General features: G+C 41.3%; 1 protein-coding gene across 6 annotated transcripts; it reads right to left on the minus strand.

Moving 5' to 3' along the window:
• Nucleotides 1-271: 271 nt before the first annotated feature.
• Nucleotides 272-16,127, minus strand: DESI2 (desumoylating isopeptidase 2). Of its 6 annotated transcripts, XR_007509836.1 has the most exons (7): nucleotides 15,830-15,988; nucleotides 15,066-15,152; nucleotides 8,602-8,674; nucleotides 6,630-6,723; nucleotides 5,767-5,908; nucleotides 2,474-3,884; nucleotides 272-1,563 (listed from the first exon to the last, which is right to left on the minus strand). XR_007509836.1 is itself a non-coding variant. In XM_049830870.1 (6 exons), the coding sequence occupies exons 1-6, from the start codon at nucleotides 15,866-15,868 to the stop codon at nucleotides 3,651-3,653; spliced, it is 669 nt and encodes a 222-aa protein (XP_049686827.1). In that variant the 5' UTR covers nucleotides 15,869-16,127; the 3' UTR covers nucleotides 272-3,650. The 6 variants fall into 6 exon arrangements, 5 of the variants coding, with proteins under 5 accessions (XP_049686827.1, XP_049686823.1, XP_049686825.1 ...); XM_049830870.1 differs by having other exon boundaries at nucleotides 272-3,884; nucleotides 15,830-16,127; XM_049830868.1 differs by lacking the exon at nucleotides 15,830-15,988 and adding an exon at nucleotides 13,931-14,123 and having other exon boundaries at nucleotides 273-3,884; nucleotides 14,978-15,511.
• Nucleotides 16,128-16,318: the final 191 nt, after the last annotated feature.

Genomic DNA, 16,318 nt, shown 5'->3' on the forward strand with positions numbered 1-16,318 from the left:
TATACCCCAACAGCTGTAGTTAGCACACCAAATCTGAATACATTTTGAATTTAGTCTATTAAAAACTAGTGGCTCTTAATAATGCCTCAAACAAACCAAACTGCGGCTCCAGATGCCCGTGTCAGAAGAGAGCTTAACTATAGGAAACCCTTGCATAGTTTTACTATCCCTTGAAAGCATCTTTCAAAACCAAAGATCAGGTTGGGTGGCACTGACAAAACAAGCTGTAGGTACCAGGGGAATAACACACACAGCCAACTGTCTTTTTTTATAAAAGTATTTTTAATAAACTGATGGATTTAAGTTTCAGATGCTAGACAACTTGTTGCCATGTACAGGTAACAAAAGTCAAAATTCTTTGAATTTTATACAAATACTATGTAGTACAGTAAACTTGAATACAAGTTTACAAAAAATGCATCAGTGAATATTCAGCTTGTAACCAACTTCCAACAGTGAAAATTATCATGTATCAATAGTGATCAGAATTGCATTGCAAATTTTAGAAGTAATGCAACTATGTTTTTACCAAGCCACTCTGAAGTTACTGGTGCACACTGACAGTACATTGGATTTTTTTGGCTTGCTGAACAGAAAATGGCATTTAAATAAAATGACTTTGAGTTAAAGAATATAATACGTATCAAAAGTACTATCTTACAGAAAATTAAACAAGAATGAGAAAGTAAACAGAGCAGAACCCTGAAGTAGTGATATTTTTCTACCCGTTTTGATGGAAAAGACTCCACAGGTGTCCAGCTTTCTCACAGCATTTTGGAGTGTTCTAGTCCTAGCACAGTGTGGTCATTAGTAGACTAAAGTAATCCCTGCTTGGCAGTAATGCTGGTGAAAGGTAACTTGCTCTATTGCTAACAAATTGGAGTAACCACTGGCAGGGTGACTTCTTGGAGGCATCCAGCGGAGGCTGAGTTGACAGCACGCGATTGAAGTTACAGTACCGCTTGCTTTGATACAATACCCAACAGCCTTCAGGGTTCAGGTGTCAGTTTCCTCACAGGATTTACAAATGGATGGTTTTGAAACAAACAAAAAAAAATTATGGCGCATAAGACAGTATTTTCACCTGTACAGCTACCAATAAAATGAACATTTTTGTTACAAACTTTCCAGTCTGCTTTATAAAAAATAGTCTTAGTTTTACTTCTAAATAAAAACTGTGCTGTGATCTGTCATGTTCTTGCATTGTACATGCTGTAGTTGTGTGTTAATGAAGGTGTAGAGATTTGTGACCTAACGCTCTGGATGTATCAGAAGCCTAAAAAGCTGATTTTGGTACATAAAAGTTAGGTAGCAATGAAAATTCATTCTATTCATTTTCCCTAAAACCTAGGAAAAGCTACAGTACATTGCTAGATCAGTGGCCTCAACCCTGAGCTGAAATAAAGGACCTGCCTTGGCCAAGAGACTTAGTCACATTACTACCACAGCTGCACAGCAGAGACAAAATAACCTGTCTGCAGCCTGTTGTCTTAGCCGTAAGTAGTGTGAGATTCAGTTCTGTAATGCTTGAGAGTTGACTGGAGACCACCATATTCATTTTCACTACAGGAAAAAAAGAAAGGAGAACTCAAATTCAGAGATTCAAATGAAAAAAGCACTCAACAGGGAGAGTCAGTATGTCCAGCTTCTGGAGACCAGAGAATGTAGTCAGTAGTAGACTTGTCAGTCTTAAGTGTTTCCCACTTGGTAGAAGAGATTATTAAAACACATACCAAACTACAGTTAAAAAGACTTCTACTGTTAATCCCACTCTTTCCAGAAAGAGTCTCACTTGATTTTGTCCCCCCAGAACTGAGTGTGTTTCTCTGTACCTACACTGCATCACAGAAGATGAGTGAAAACTTAAAAGACTGTCTGACAACGGATTCAACCCAACTGCCAGCAGAAAAACTTCCACTTGTTTCTAACATGAGTCAGAGCTGGCGACCAGAAGAATTCTTACTACGATACAGCCTACTGCACCTTCCTGTGGGTTTCAATGGCACTGACTACCCATGGCTAGGAGCGCTCATAACATGAAGCATTCTTGCCTCCTAAGAGGACTTTTTTCTTTTAAACATCAGAAACTGTAGAGTCAGTATTTCACTTAGTGGAAAAACTAAACCCAGCAACAGACTGAAAATAAAGCTTGTAAGAATCATTTATACTTGTAGTAATGCACACTTCTTTGTGAGCTGATCAGTTTACAGATAGTATGGGTTTTGTTAGTTTAAGGCAGCAAGTCTTATAAAATACACAAGCTCACCTCCCTCATGTTTGTGCTACTGTATCCTTATGTGCACAATAGAACCTCACTAATTTACACTAATGACTGGAAGAACCATTAATTCTCTTGGTAAGTGAACAAGAATAAGGCATTCCATTATATATTCTGATCACTAATTATAATTTAGCTCTAATTATAATCTACCAGCAAACATACTTCTGTGTTTTAGAAAATAGTATCTCTTACCTTCAGATATAATTATGTGTGCAGATTAGTGGGTTCTGCTGTGTAAACAAGCAGGTGCATAAGCAATTTTCAGGTTTTTCTTCATTACATCTGACAAGAAAGTTAATGCCACAGATAGAGACTGTGGGAAAATAAATTAGGATTTCTCTATAATTTGCGCAGATATGCACAACTGGGCAGTAATTTATAGCTCAAAGAAAAGGACACTAATGTTTACAAACTCAAATGAAGCAAAATCAGCAGCAGAAAAGCAAGGCCATTCCCCAACCATAAATGGCTTGTATTACACTATTCCAAACTAAACAAAATGAAAAAAAGAATACAAGCATTAACTTTTATATACAAGTTTGAAATCAAGTAAAGCAAACAGTGAAAAACTTGTTGATGCTTCTAACAGATGATATTCACATCTCTAAATCCTGGCTGAAGTAGACTGTAAATACAGACAGGAGATAGGATGCAAACTGCATGGCTGAGTTAAAAAAAAAAAAAAAAAGAAAAAAAAGAAAAAAGGTATCAATGTGCATTGTAATGAGAAAGAAATTTCCCTTCATATGTGCAAAAATCCACAGTTTCATTAATGTAGAGGTCATGCTGCTAGTAACAGATCTTAGAGAAAACCAGTCTCCCTACATCCTGGAATCTACCTGTTTACATCAGCCACTTTAAGTGCACAGTACCCTGTTCACATATATAGTATTCAGCAGTTTCTGGCATTTCTCAGAAAGTTAACGTTCACCTGCCTTAAATCTTGAAAACAGAGGGGAGAGTTCATCTAGGGCATCATACCACTGCTTTTGAGTTATAACAACAGTTAAATCAAACTCAATTTCTCTCTTCTTCCATGGTGGCAGGAGTCCTTACAGGACTTGTAAACAGCAGTACACAATACTGTAAACAAATAATTTAAGTTCTGCTTTATACAAGGTGTTAAGTTAACCCAGGTCTACCAAACAGGTGAAAATGAAAAGGGTGGCTTTACACAAAATCCTTCCCTTTCCTCCCAGCAATTCTTTTCACTACATAAATAATCCTGAGCTGAAACAGGAGCTGATGAGAGCCTTTTTTGCATATAAAAACAATGTTCTAGAGTCAGCTCTCATGTTCTGTCAGGAAGTCAATTGCTGGAGAGATTAAACTGAAGTATTTCAAACCATTTGTTACTTTGGAGGAGGACTTATAATTTGGTGTGGCGTCCAGTTCTAGACCCAGATGCTGAGCTTGCCAAGGAAGCTGATGCTGCTGCATCCTCAGCTTCCTCCAGCTCATCGTGTAGCTCCTGGCTAACACTAGACTGGAGGGCTGCAGGAGTTAGCCACTCCTTCGGCAGACAGCTCTGGAGAAATGGTATACAAGAGCTGAAGTAGGCAAGGCGATTCACCCATCGTGGAATCTCTTTTCCACACAGAATCTAGGGGGAGAAGGCAAAAGAAAGGATTAATTTGTCTTCTGGATTCAGCAGTAACAAAACTACAGTACTGTAAATAAAAAGCAAAGACTGCAAGCAGCCTTACGATTTACGTATCACAAATGCAAGTCAAGAAGCACTCAAGTTAGCTGCACTAAGACAACTTTCTCCATCAGTAAAAGCAGCATCCCAAGTCACACAAGCAGACTTGTTTTCCACTGTGAGAGTTTGACACATGGTTCTACACTTTTTCTAGAAGTCCTAAAAAGCCTAACCACCTCACTCGTTTTGAACAGCTTCTACAAAAGGCACAGAAATGAGTTAAGGTATGCCTTCTATTCACCACTAAGTCCTCAGAAACAGAAATTGCAGGAGAAATCTCGCTATTACAAAAAAGCACCCTGAAATCAAGTGGTCAAAAAGACAGTGTCAACACTACAGTTACATGTACAGCTGAGGCTATTTACAGTGACAGCCTCTGATGACTTTGCACAAGACATCACCATCTTGCAGTACACAGGCCAAGCACACGCTTTGGTTCACTGGAACAAGAGAAGCTATACAATGCAAAGCTGGTTTCAACTCCTCAAAAATATACAAAGCTGCATTAAATACTTGTTTTTACTGTACACCAATCATTAAATGGTTTTGTTATCACTGTTCAAGAAGCGAGCTGTTTTACTCACTACCTCCATATTCACTTCCGATATTACTTACTCCAGTGCAAATCTGGAGAAAAATCACAGCTAACGGGAGCATTACTCTGCTGTGACTGAGCAGCATTTAACTTGTATTTATATCCCTGTTTTCACAGTCAATTTGAACACTAAATAGGACAAGACATAAAACAGAAACAGCATGACCATGTGGTTGAAGAGTATGGCAAAAACCTGGCCATATAGGCCAGATTTCATGCCAACTGCAGCTTTGTCAGTGTCTCACCCTACTTACTTGTACCAGCACTGAACACGAATCATCATCTCAATAAAATTTTCCAGTACCAGTGGAAGATCAAACAGCCTACACAAAACACAGGCTATGCAATAAGTGTGCCATTAACTATTTTGAAAAAAAAAAGAACAATTAAATTTTATGGAAGTTCGTCAGGGAAAAAATAGCGATCCCTTTTTTGAAGTGCTTCAATGGAACATTAGAATAAATTCTCACAAGCACAGATTGCTAACCACCAATAAAATCACAACTGCCATTCCCCTCTTTGTCCTGGGTTTACTTGTTCCTGACCCTTCCCTTGTGTTGATACCCATGTGAATGACCAGGCATTCAATCATATTGGCAAACCTATCATGTTAAAATACAGCTGAAGGGAAAAAGCAAAGCCCATTCAATTCCACAGTCAGACACTCTACATGACCACTCAGGTATCTACATGACCAGGATGCAGGTGCTAGCAGAGCAGTAACTTGACAAAAGCCTCTCAAGCAGAAGATTAACATTGTCTGTGAAACTTCAATGCCTTTGTTATTCTTTAACAGTAGGTCATAACTTCAAAAATTCTTTTCAGTGTGATGACTCTGTGGGGAAATACTGATAAAAATAACACATGATTCTATCTTCAGTAGTGATCTCTGAAGGACCTGAAATGATTTTGAAATCCTGTTAATACTTAATTTACTAGGTCTCTCAATTAGGATTGCACCCTTGCTCAAACACAAACTATGTATGACAGCAATATTTAGCATTTTCGGCAGCAAAATCTTGTGCTTTGGACATAAGCACAAATAAAACCTGAAAAACGGTGACATTTGCCCAAGGTAACAGAGGTAGGAAGCTGGAAGTTAGTCCAAACATTCCAAAGGACAGGAAGGAGATGACGCTCTGTAGCCACCTGGGAAGGACCTTTCTATAGACCTTCAAGTTTGTTTACCTCAGATAAAGCTGAAGAAAAGTGATTGCAGTTTTTGTGCATTAGGTGATAAGCATTTCCTTTGAATTCTTTTCCAAGCTCTTCTACTATTTTTTCTATGTCATCTTCCATAAAGTCAGTACTGCCTAGAACCACAGCCTCCCTAGAAGAGAAACAGAGAAAATAGGTGGTGATCAGGCTTCCATGATATAGGTGGATTACTGTTCATACATTGCTCAAAAACCACCCTATTGTGGCAAGATCTTTCTGCCCTCCAAGAATAACATACATTCTTTCTATTCCATTTTACAGCACCACTTTCATCTTTACCATGAGAGATTATTTCCTTGCCGATTGTCCACCTGTAGCTCACAAGTTCTTTGCAACTTAATTCTGACAAACACTGGATGCAATTTTCCCCTGCTCCCCAAAGGAAACTGTTTCTAAGAGACAGCTGAGAACAGGTAAGGGCTTGTAACACAGGGAACAGTCAAGGCAATCACACTGAGAAAGTGGAAAAGAGACATGGGGAAACCTTGAAGAGCAACATTTTTCAGCTTTATCTTTGAATAAAAATTTCACTATCTCGAAAAAGTGACCCCGTCATATATACTGTACGAATAACAAAAGCTACCCACAAGTCAACATAATTTGGACACTTTTAAGGAATTTAATGGTATGGTAATATAATGTTCTTTGCTGTAGACACTTCACTCTCATCACCTCTGTCCATCTTTCATTTCTAAGTAAAGAAAACACACTAATTTCGCCAAAAGTCAGAAATCCTGTAGTATCGTTCAACACATCTATCCTCAAAAATAAATGCAACAAGTTGTCTTTTTAATATGCCTTCTCAAAAGCAAGAAAATAGGTGTCTCTCTTACTTAAATTTAAATGTTTCTCCTAGCTCAGAAGCATTTCCTGGTGAAATTTCAAATATTCCAGAAAAAGGGTACGGATGACCACCATAGGCAAATTCTGAAAGAGAAAGCTCAGATTTAACAAAAACAGCATAAAATGACAGTAAAGAACAGCAGACCTCACTGACTACATCACTTCACAAAGATCTAAAGCCAGAAACCAGACATCTTATTTACATGGGTAACAAATGCAAGGAGCTGGAAATGAATAGTTTTGTTAGTTACTAGTCAGCCTAAGTGAAAACTAACAGGAAATTTCCTGCATCATTGTACAGGTTTAACTTGAATAACTTTATAGTAAGTATATATTATTTTCATTGTATAAGTGAGGATTTAGAAGTTAAATTGTAAATCCTACCACTGTTCTTTAGACCTGCTTGTCTTTAAAAGTCCACTTACATATTTATAGATTAGGGATTCAAAGGACAGCATCCTCAAAGGTCTGATGGTGCTTCTGTTCAGTGTGCACGACAGCTCTAAGTGTGGCTGCAAGTAGTGGCCCAATAGGGTTTTTTAATTTCTTGATTTGTAAGAGTTCAACTGTCCCAAGTTCTTTACTATAACAAGAAAGCAAATCAGTGCATGTGTCTGAAGCCTGCACGTAGCATCTGCTGGCATAAGCACTTACAGTACGTGCAAATACAATGGCGTGCTTTAGCTTCCTTCTGTGTCTGTAAGATAACGCAACATGCCACACCCAGAGTGCAATAAAAAGCTTTTAAGCATGACTTCACGCTTCCTTTCCTCAAAACTCGTAACACATCATCCAAGTCCAGCATTCAGTTTTGTGGATAATCTTTTTTACAACAGGTTAATAAATAAAGTTTGATGTACTTTGAAAAATGCAAGTCATTGTTCTAGCAGGGGTATGACGTGCTATATGAGAAAGCTGTTATAATCTGAACAGGAAGGGAGACACATGTATTTGGCACAGCTCAAGAACTGGGTTTCAGGCACAGCACTAGTAAGAGTCAGGTCTTTCTGGTTTGGATTAAGAGAAATCAAAAAATGTTTTAACAATACGCATTGTATTTTGTCAATTTGTTGCTTTGATAACACCTGCAAACCCAGCTACAATGTGACCATTATAGCAAGCTGAAACACCTATAGTTTAAGATAACTGCCCAATGTGGTGTTTGGATCGCATGCCACACCTTTTGCTGCTTTCCCTCACCTCCAAACACATTCCAAAAAGAGAATTGAAGTAGATTTTTCTTCTTTAAATGGACTACTTTGAGCAACACCATCACCTCAGAGCGTCATTATACTGCTAGGCAGGAACACCTCAGACCTGAGCCTGTGCTACAGCATGGTCAGAAACACCTCGTGGCAGCAAAGGGGATTCAAAAAGGCCTGAACAGATCAGGAAGCTGCTTCCCCAAAGTACAACCTATTTAGCAAAATCAGAATGTATTGCTGTATTTATCACAAGAGTATCATTTGTAAACAGTACGCACGAGACACATTTTGAAGAAACTGTCTCTTTAAAACAAACCAACCTACCAATAAGGAACAGACAATTTTTCCTGAGCATCACCCACTTTTAGGAGCCTATCTGCAACAGGCTATTGTTTCTGTAGTTAAAAATTAACTCCTTGCACAAAGCGCTGGCAGAATACAACATGATTCAACTGTGCTTAGATGAAGCACACATTTGTTTTAACAACAGGTATTTCAAAACCTAAAATAAAGATTTCTATGTCTAAGTGAATAAATTGCACACTTTTTCATAGTTGCATAGCTTTATACAAGAATGCGAGATAACTACCGGATTATTCATATCCAAGGTTTTTTCCAGAGGCAGAAGAGATGAGAACTTTAAGAGAACACTGATGAACAGGTTCCAGGAGCCAGACTTCCCTCACTACCTGAAAAATGTTTTTTAAATAACAGCATTACTGGAACAAAGAGTAAGTTATGTTTTTCTTGCACATACCTCGGCCATACACCTCTATACCTGAATGGAACACTCCAATTCCAAGGGAAGAAGTATATTCATTCATCCAATACTAAAAGGAAATAAGAAAACAAAAAAAATACTCTGTTTAGTTTCCAATACAGATTTGTCTTCTGACAGCAGACTGACATGTATTTGTCCCCCATATCAAAAGCATAAAACCCTACCACAGAGTGAAACCGCACAACCCATTTTACAGGAACAGAACATGCCGTTAAAATTCCCCAACTGCACACAGTGAATTAATTCCATTAGGTTCTACTCCAGTGTTTTAGCACTGTCAATGACTGTCAACCAAGGAGACCATACCTGGGAGAAATCCAGACCTACTTTCGATTTGTCAACAAGTTACAGGTTGTAAAGTTTTCCATTAAGTGGAATACATTCCAGAATCAACTGCAATAACTTTGCAGGAGTACTTTTGGTTTTTGTATTATTTTTTTTTTTAATAACATCAGAATATAGGACTGTAATATACACACACTAGCTGTCATTTACAGTAATGACCACACTTTTACTTACAACCAGATGAGTACAAGACACACTCAGAGGTATGCAAGATGGACTGAAATTACCTAGTATATTTTGTCTTTGAGTACTCAATTAGTGGTCACCATACAAGAGACTAAGCTCTCTCCAGGCTCCTGATGTTTGTGTCTACATACCTCAGGTGTAAATCTTTTGCATAGGTCTAACACCTGTTTCCAATATATCACTTCTATTGTAGCCAGCAGATAATAGCTGCATTGCAAAAGGAAAGCAGGAACTGATAATTAAAAAAAAAACAAAAAAAGAAAAAAAAAAAAAAAGGAAAGAAAAAACCCTTCCCTTATTGCTTTCTCTTTTCTTTTTCAAAAGCAGCAGCAGCGAGTGCCTATCAGGAGCTATTACCCTCAGGACCTTAAAGATGCACAGAGTTCTAGAAAGGGAAAACCTCAAAATTACTGTCTTTCCTTGGCTACATCATCACCCTCAAAATATCAGTCTCCAAGCAGTAAAAATTTTCCAAGTGACACATAATTTAAAAAGGAACTTCAAACAAAGGCAAAAAAAAAAAAAAAAAAAAAAAAAAAAAGCTTCAGTTGTGTCCTTAAAACTGAAATTGGCTAGCCAGAAAAACCTCTCAAAAATACAAGGAAAACATTATTTTGTCAATTACACCAGTAGTGGGATACTTCCTCCCAGGTCATCTGATCCTAAAGGGCACTACTGCAAGCTTCTACAAAGCAGACTTCAAAAAGTCAGCTGGTAGGCAGGATACAAACTGAAGTAGTACCCCCAGAAAATTAATATTTGTTTAGCAAACAGGAAGAAAAAGAAGCTGTCTTCTTCACACAACCTGTTGATATAAGTGCCTTCTGATGTGAAGTTACTATTAAAACAGAACAACTGATGATAAAAATGCAGAAGGTTACAGGTGTCACGCTTTGTCAAGATGTGCTAGCTGGAGTTAGTGCATAATTTACAGGGCCCTTACAAACATTATGGCATATAACATGCATTTCTGAAAGCTAGTTTTCTCCCAATAAAAATGATACACTAGACTTTGGACTCAGAAGCTATTCATGAAAATCAAGACAAGTTAAATGGCAAAAAGAGCAAGTCACATCAAAAGTTAGAGAATTTCAGGTGTAAGATATGGATGTATTTGGCTTTTACAGTCATCCTTATTCCAAGTGTCATCAAATTTAAAATAAATGGTCCCCAAATTAAGTTACAGCCGTTGCCAAACATCAATGCATGATTTTTCCAGCCTAAAATTCACAATTGTGCTAGCAGTCACAGGACACAAATGACTATCTGGATAACAAGATGCTGAGGATTTGATGTTCTGTTCTACAGACAAGCCAGCTGTGGGAAATTTTGTCAACATGAATTAACAGAAGACAGATTTTACTCCTTATATTTATTTAAAGTTAAGGCTCATTGAGATCTGTAGATAAATTTTTCTTAAGACTTAACTTTACTCTTTGATTTAATTTCTGGCTTTGTCAATGCATTGCTATGTTAGCTAGAGGGGTATGGATGACTCTATTAATCACCTTAGACTATTTAAAGGCCTTAGCAGTGCTTTCCTTCCTCCCCACAGAAAGGAGCAGAGAGCTATTTGTATGACCAAGCTACATCCAGATATATACTGTGTTAGATTTACTCTGCATAGAAGGACATAAACTGGGGAGAAAACAAGAAGATGGGAAGGAAGGAGAATGACGTTAAGACTACCCAACTAACTTAATGGGTTTGTGAGCATAAAAAGTGGATGCTGTTCATTGAAATGAAATCAAAGCTCCCAGGAAAATGGAAGAGCTACTTCAACATAAAACTGTTTCAGTTCTGAAGCCAGTCCTATCCGACACTTTACCAGCTGACCATTTAAAAATAGTTTTAGGTTTATATTTATAGGCAAAACCGTAGGCACATTCAACACACAGTTTTGTCAGCACAGGAAGAAAGCATGTTTGCCTAACGAGAAGGTGTATCGAAATGAACCTAATCTAGAACAGAGCTAGACAGGGTCCCTGGTGCTCTAGTCTTTCCTCTCCCAGACACCCATTCGGCCAGAAAACTCTGGGTCCGGCCTCTGACTTCCAAGTAACCTACACATCACAACGTATCAGATCTGCTAATGCCAAGCAAGGTTATCACTGATCTCTGAAAATGGAACAAAAGTTACACAAGATGTCCCATAAGCAGTAAAAGTAATAAAGCCTAGTTTGTTACTAAGCAGAAAAAGAGAAAAAAATTATTCACAGTCCTCCCCTCCCACAACCCTGTGAAACCTAATGCAAGGTATAGGGAGAGGACAGAAAAGCAGGTCACCAAGCCTCCTCATGGATCTGTACAGAAGCAGACAAATGGGATGGAAAGCTGCTCCAACAAGGTGTTCAGCAGGTCCAGTGCTATTCAGGTATGCACTCCTCCTTACTGGTGCCACCTAAATACACAGGGCTCACTAGACTACAAAAACTGAGCACTGGTGGCAAATTAAACAAATGTTAGCAGCTTTGGAAGAAGCGCCTAAAGCAAGCTGGCACTTCACTTAATATTTCCAGTAAGAACAGAGTAGGTTAATTGAAGATAAAAGAATTTCAATAAGGCAAAATTACTTTCCCCCTAGGAACAGTAATTATATCTAATTATTACTTAATCTGGATCAGCTCTTGGAAGGTTGGTCACATTTTCTCATTGAACAAAATGCCTTATCTCACCGAAGAAAGAAATGCAGGACAAATGCAACTTAAAGTATGCTGAATTTGGCTACAGCTGAAAAGATTATAAATGACTTACAAATAAAGACTGTAAATTAAATGACATCTATGTAGCTTGCTGGTTCAGTAACATGCTGTCAGTTCTGGAATCCCAAACTGATCCCAAAAGCTACATCCTTGCTTCCATTACACAAACTAGATTCCCTCCATTTAGTCTTGATATGAGTTTTGTCATAGTAGAATGTATAGAATAAGCACAAATCCATATCCTCAGTATTTTGCATTAAGTCGGTCTTGTAAAACAGGAATTCATATTTAATGCAACTATCAGAGTAGAAATATTAGAGAAGTATTTTTCTACGTGCACAATAAAGTCATGTCACTGAAATGAAAGAAAAACACTAATCCCAGTGCTTCAAAAATATCTTCTTCATTACTTTCTTCAGAGCTTTCATTTATGTTCATACCTTAGATTGTTATAGCCTTATTTGACAAGGGAAAAAAACAGGATGCTACTTTGGGCACAAAATAAAGCTAGACTCCTAAAAATAGCAGTTAGTTAAAATGAAACTATAAAGTGCTCCAGTTCTCAAAACACAATATATCAAAGTCTTTACCCTACCCTTTTAATGATCATAGAAGATTTTCAAAGGCATGAACTGCAGCACATAAACATGCCCTTAGGCTTCTCTCCCTCCTAAAGTTACCAGTACTTGAAAGTCCACTTTCTTGTACAACACACGCACCCCTCCTCACCCTTTGGTTTTATTGAAGATTTTCGCTTTTTCGGGAGTTAAGGACAATGGAAGGGTATATGCTCCAAAACCAACCGACTCAGTCCTGTAAGGAATTTCAACAGTAGCGAGGTGACCTAGTATTCCCCTGCATACCTAAGTGGCCGTCTGGGAAATGAAGCTACAGTTAGTACTCAGGTTAAAATACAGCTGTTCATATGACTGTTGTAATTATAGTAGTGTTGATTCTGTCAACCAGGTGACTAACAGTGGCCTCCTGTTCCAAAAGAGAAACAACAAACCCCAGTCCCAAACCTAAACCACAAAAAACCCCAAAGCCACCTCCAAGTGACACAAAATGTCAGAAGCAAACAGTAAACCTGCTAGTGCCTCAAAACACAGTTGGCAGGACTTGATGAATAAACAGAACTTCAAAATAGATGTTATGAGAGACTCTTCCCTTCTCTCCCCCACTTAGTGCCCCCAAACAATGCAGTATCTTTGATTTCCGCAGGCTGTCTACATGCGGTAACGTAACTGCTACGCAACATGAAAGTGAGGCTTTAGTTTAAGCTCCTGCTTCAAACAAGTTTAAAATGGCCTGAGACATTATTTAGCGAAAGAGTTCGAGACACTGTCAGTGTACATCCTGCCTTTCAGACACTGTTAGAACCTCAGTTTTTCTTTGCAGTTTAAAATAAGTCTGTTTCTCTAATGGTCAAGTAACATAGACATCGTTATAAAACAAACACAGCTGAAGTAGGATATAGAAATATTCTGCTAAGTGGTCTCAGCTGACACTATGTATAATTTCTGGTGATGTACAGCTTCAAGAAATACCACAACTGCAGACCAATGCAGAAAAAGCCACCCCTACATGCGATCAAAGAGCTGCAAATAAATGTGGTTGCTTGCTTCATTTGAAGATTAAGTTCCTTCCACAGATGGTGGCTTTAGAGACTATGCTACTTCTTGACGTAGGCAGAGCTCCACTAACGATGACAGGACAACTATCAGTCCCCAATATGTCCTAAGGAAAAGTATGACATTAGTTTTTATGAGCACAACCTTCCTGTTGCTTTTTTTCCCCCCTCCCCTCCCGTCAACTGTCAGCCTTCCTAGGATGGCTGGAATAAAACTGATCACAGCAATTCAACTCTGGAGGAAAAAGAAAAGACGATATGGGTTGCAGCAAAGAAATCTAAAGAGTAAGAGATGGAAGGAGAACCATGTAAATCAAAGCGTAGACTATCACAAGAGAAAAAGAAAAGGCATGCTGAAGTCACACCCCACCAATGCTATTGTCATAGTGAGAATGGAGTTTCTCACAGAGGCCACGGCATTACTTTCCAAGCAGGCACTTACACAGGACACAGTCCGTTCTGCTAAGTTTTCACAGCCTGCCTGTGAACCGGGCCCAGGTGACACTTTGCACAGCTAAGCAAGTCTTCGTGAGAACGCTGGGTCTTCCATCTTAGTGAGTCAGAAGCGCGTCAAGCCTTGACTTCGAAGATACTACCTTATGTAAGAGTCCTGAAACTGAAGTCCTACTTTTCCCCTGTACAAATATTTATAGTTAATAAATGTAAAACCTTCTCTTTCATGCTAAAAGAGCTTCTCCAATGTATATTTTTGAACCGTAGTCCAAAGTAGTCATACATATGCATGTGACAGAACATACTTCCTTCCTTAAGTGTAGTAAAAATAACACACACTGACTTTTTGTCATACCAGCATCACGTATGAGCTCAACCAGGTGAGCAAAGACCCCATTTTTTTTTTCCCTCTCTCAGAAAAATTAGTGACTGGGCTGCTCCTGTCTGCAGTCTCCCCTCCTTCTCTACAATGATGGAAAAACAAAGTAGAACTAACAGGTTATACTCACTGGAGACAGAACTCGGACACAGAAGGGGGAGGGAGGGGGAATAAAATCCTTTGACAGGGACACTGATTTATATGGCAAGTATTAGGGTGAAAGAAAACAATGACAAGAATCAGGCTAGTTCATATAATCACATATATAATTTTAATTTTAAGCCAGCTAGCTCCCTATTGATTGCTATTAAATATTCTAGCATTTGAGCCTGAGTATTCCCAAGCAAACAAGCTGCATTTTGTCTCTGCCAGCTGTCGCCGACTCTACACTACAGACCTTCAGCCTTTTAAGACACCAAAAGTTCACTTTAAAATGGTGGTGCTGGTGGTACGAAAGCCTATCCAAAATAAGCTAAGTAACACAAACACAGTTACCTGAAGCTAGCTGTCAATCTTACCGTCCCTCTGTCAGTACACTCAAAACGTGGTCAGAGAACTAGTGCTACCTGTTCCGATTTCCAGCGATTGAAATGCATTAACGGATAATATTTTCTTAATACTACTTATCCGCACCTCCTGTTCTATGCAGGTACTTACACCTCATTTGTTACCATGGCATTTGAGCGGCTTCCAGCTGAACATAAGACAATACAACAGTCGCTGTAGGTGTCACAGAAAAGATTACCCAGAAGGGAGGGAAGGTGAGCTCACAGGACTGCAAACCAAGCTGGAGCAATTCCTTTATTCCTACCAAGTTGCAGCCGTACCACAACTGTTCAGAAATTTCGGGCGAGGAAAAAAAAAAAAAGCCCCGTTACCGACACAGCGCTAAAAAACTCTTATCCCTACAGAGGCAGCGGTTATCCCCAGCTACCCTCCTGCTGGAGAATCGGCCGCTCTCCTCGTCTTCAGGAGCAGGAAAGGCAGCCCCCCCCGAGCCCGGGGGGCAGGAGCCGGGGAAGCAGAGCATTCATCCGCGTCTGGCTGCTCGTTCGCGGCAGGGGGAGAGTTTCCCCCGAGAGAAGGAGCGGACCCACCCGTCACGGAGAGACCCGGTCCGGCACCGCACCAAACTTCTGCTGCAGGTCACAGACGATCTGCGGGCACTGGTAGACCTCCAACCCAAATTACCGGTCCCCCCCCCCCCCCCGCCCCCGGTTCGGTATTTCTCCTGCTCCCCCGCCCTCCCCCCCCCCCCCCCCCACGACGGCAGCCCACGGAGCCACCTCGCGCGGGGACAGGCAGGGGAAGGGCACCAAAAGTTTCCCCGCCGCCCCCGTCGTCGTCGTCCCCCCGCCCCCGCAGGCCCCCGCGCCCCTGCCGTGAGGTGGGGGGGCCGGGACCCCGCCCGCGCCCGCCGCCACAGAGCGCGGGGCCGCGCCGCCTCCCACGGCCCCGGGCCGGGCCTGTCCGCCGCGTCGGGCCCCTGGCGCCGGGCCGGGCGCTCACCATGTCGTAGACGTTGAGGATCACCAGCTGGTTCGCCATCGCCGGCGGCCCGCGGGCGCCCCCCGCCCGCTCGGTCGCTCCCGCTGCGGCGGCGGCGGCGGCGGCGGCGCTGCTCAGGCCGGCGGCGGGGCGGTGGGGACCCCCGGGGGCCGCTTCCTCCTCGTCCTGCCTGTTGCTGCGGTGCGGGGGGGGGCGGCGGGCACCATGGAGCCGCCGCCGCGGAGGGGACGGGGCCTCGCCCCCGGGAGACGCGCTCGGCCGGCGGCCGGCGGCGGGGGCGGGGGGGAGCGGGCGCGGGCCCCACCCCGGTAGCGATGGCGGTGCCGGTGGCGGGAGGGGAGAGAGGAGGCGAGGCGCGGGCAGCGGATCGCGCCCTGGCCTGGCGCTGGCGCTGGCGCCGGCGCCGCCGCCGCCGGGCCCGCGGGACGGGCTGGCAGCCCCGCCAATGGGCGCAAAATGGAGCCGCCGGGGCCCGCCCCCATCCTCCGC

Source organism: Accipiter gentilis, chromosome 28, assembly GCF_929443795.1.
Source record: "Accipiter gentilis chromosome 28, bAccGen1.1, whole genome shotgun sequence".
Classification (NCBI taxonomy): Eukaryota; Metazoa; Chordata; class Aves; order Accipitriformes; family Accipitridae; genus Astur; species Astur gentilis.